The sequence below is a fragment of the Microtus ochrogaster genome, chromosome 15 (genome assembly GCF_000317375.1).
Source record: "Microtus ochrogaster isolate Prairie Vole_2 chromosome 15, MicOch1.0, whole genome shotgun sequence".
In the NCBI taxonomy this organism is placed as follows: Eukaryota; Metazoa; Chordata; class Mammalia; order Rodentia; family Cricetidae; genus Microtus; species Microtus ochrogaster.
In genome coordinates this window covers 26,106,306-26,106,851 of record NC_022017.1, presented here as the reverse complement: position 1 = coordinate 26,106,851, position 546 = coordinate 26,106,306, and the positions used below count along the sequence as shown (strand labels likewise).

The 546-nt window shown below is 42.5% G+C and overlaps 1 protein-coding gene across 6 annotated transcripts in view; it reads left to right on the top strand.

Moving 5' to 3' along the window:
- Positions 1-540, top strand: part of Fam118a (family with sequence similarity 118 member A) — a 27,904-nt gene extending 27,364 nt beyond the window's left edge. For all 6 annotated transcript variants that reach the window (XM_005354407.3, XM_013348812.2, XM_026782720.1 and 3 more), the window contains one exon: positions 429-540. In XM_005354407.3, the coding sequence (XP_005354464.1) occupies positions 429-448 (20 nt within the window). In that variant the 3' untranslated portion in view covers positions 449-540. The remainder of the gene's footprint in view (positions 1-428) is intronic.
- Positions 541-546: the final 6 nt, after the last annotated feature.

Genomic DNA, 546 nt, shown 5'->3' with positions numbered 1-546 from the left:
GCAGCCCTGGCTATCCTGGAATTTGTCCTGTAGACCAGGCTGGCCTTGAATTTACAGAAATCTGCCTGCCTCTGCCTCCCAGGTGCTGAGATTAAAGGCGTGTACCACCACCACTAGGCCTGAGCTATCATTTCATATCAATACATAAATAGGCTATTACTGCCTCTGTGATGAAAATACTGACTTGATTCTACCAGAAAACAGCACTGAAGTGCATGGGTAGATATTTCCATAGGTCTCACACATACATTGGCTTGGTCCTTGGCAGTACTTATATATAGCTCAGCAAGGCCATTTCTAGACAGTGGCTGCTGTTCCTTTCATGGAAAGTTTTCAGAATTATCAGCATGTGAGGCAGTTTCTGAAACAAATCCTGATACAATTTTTAGTGAACTGAAACACTTTGGTATTTCTTATGTTTTAAACAGATGATGCTGGAGGGTCTTGAAGATTTTAAAACTTGAAACTTGAAAACCAGCCTTCTGTAACCACAGTGCCATGCCCAAGCGATGAGGAATGTACAGAGGACTCCATATGGATCTCTCA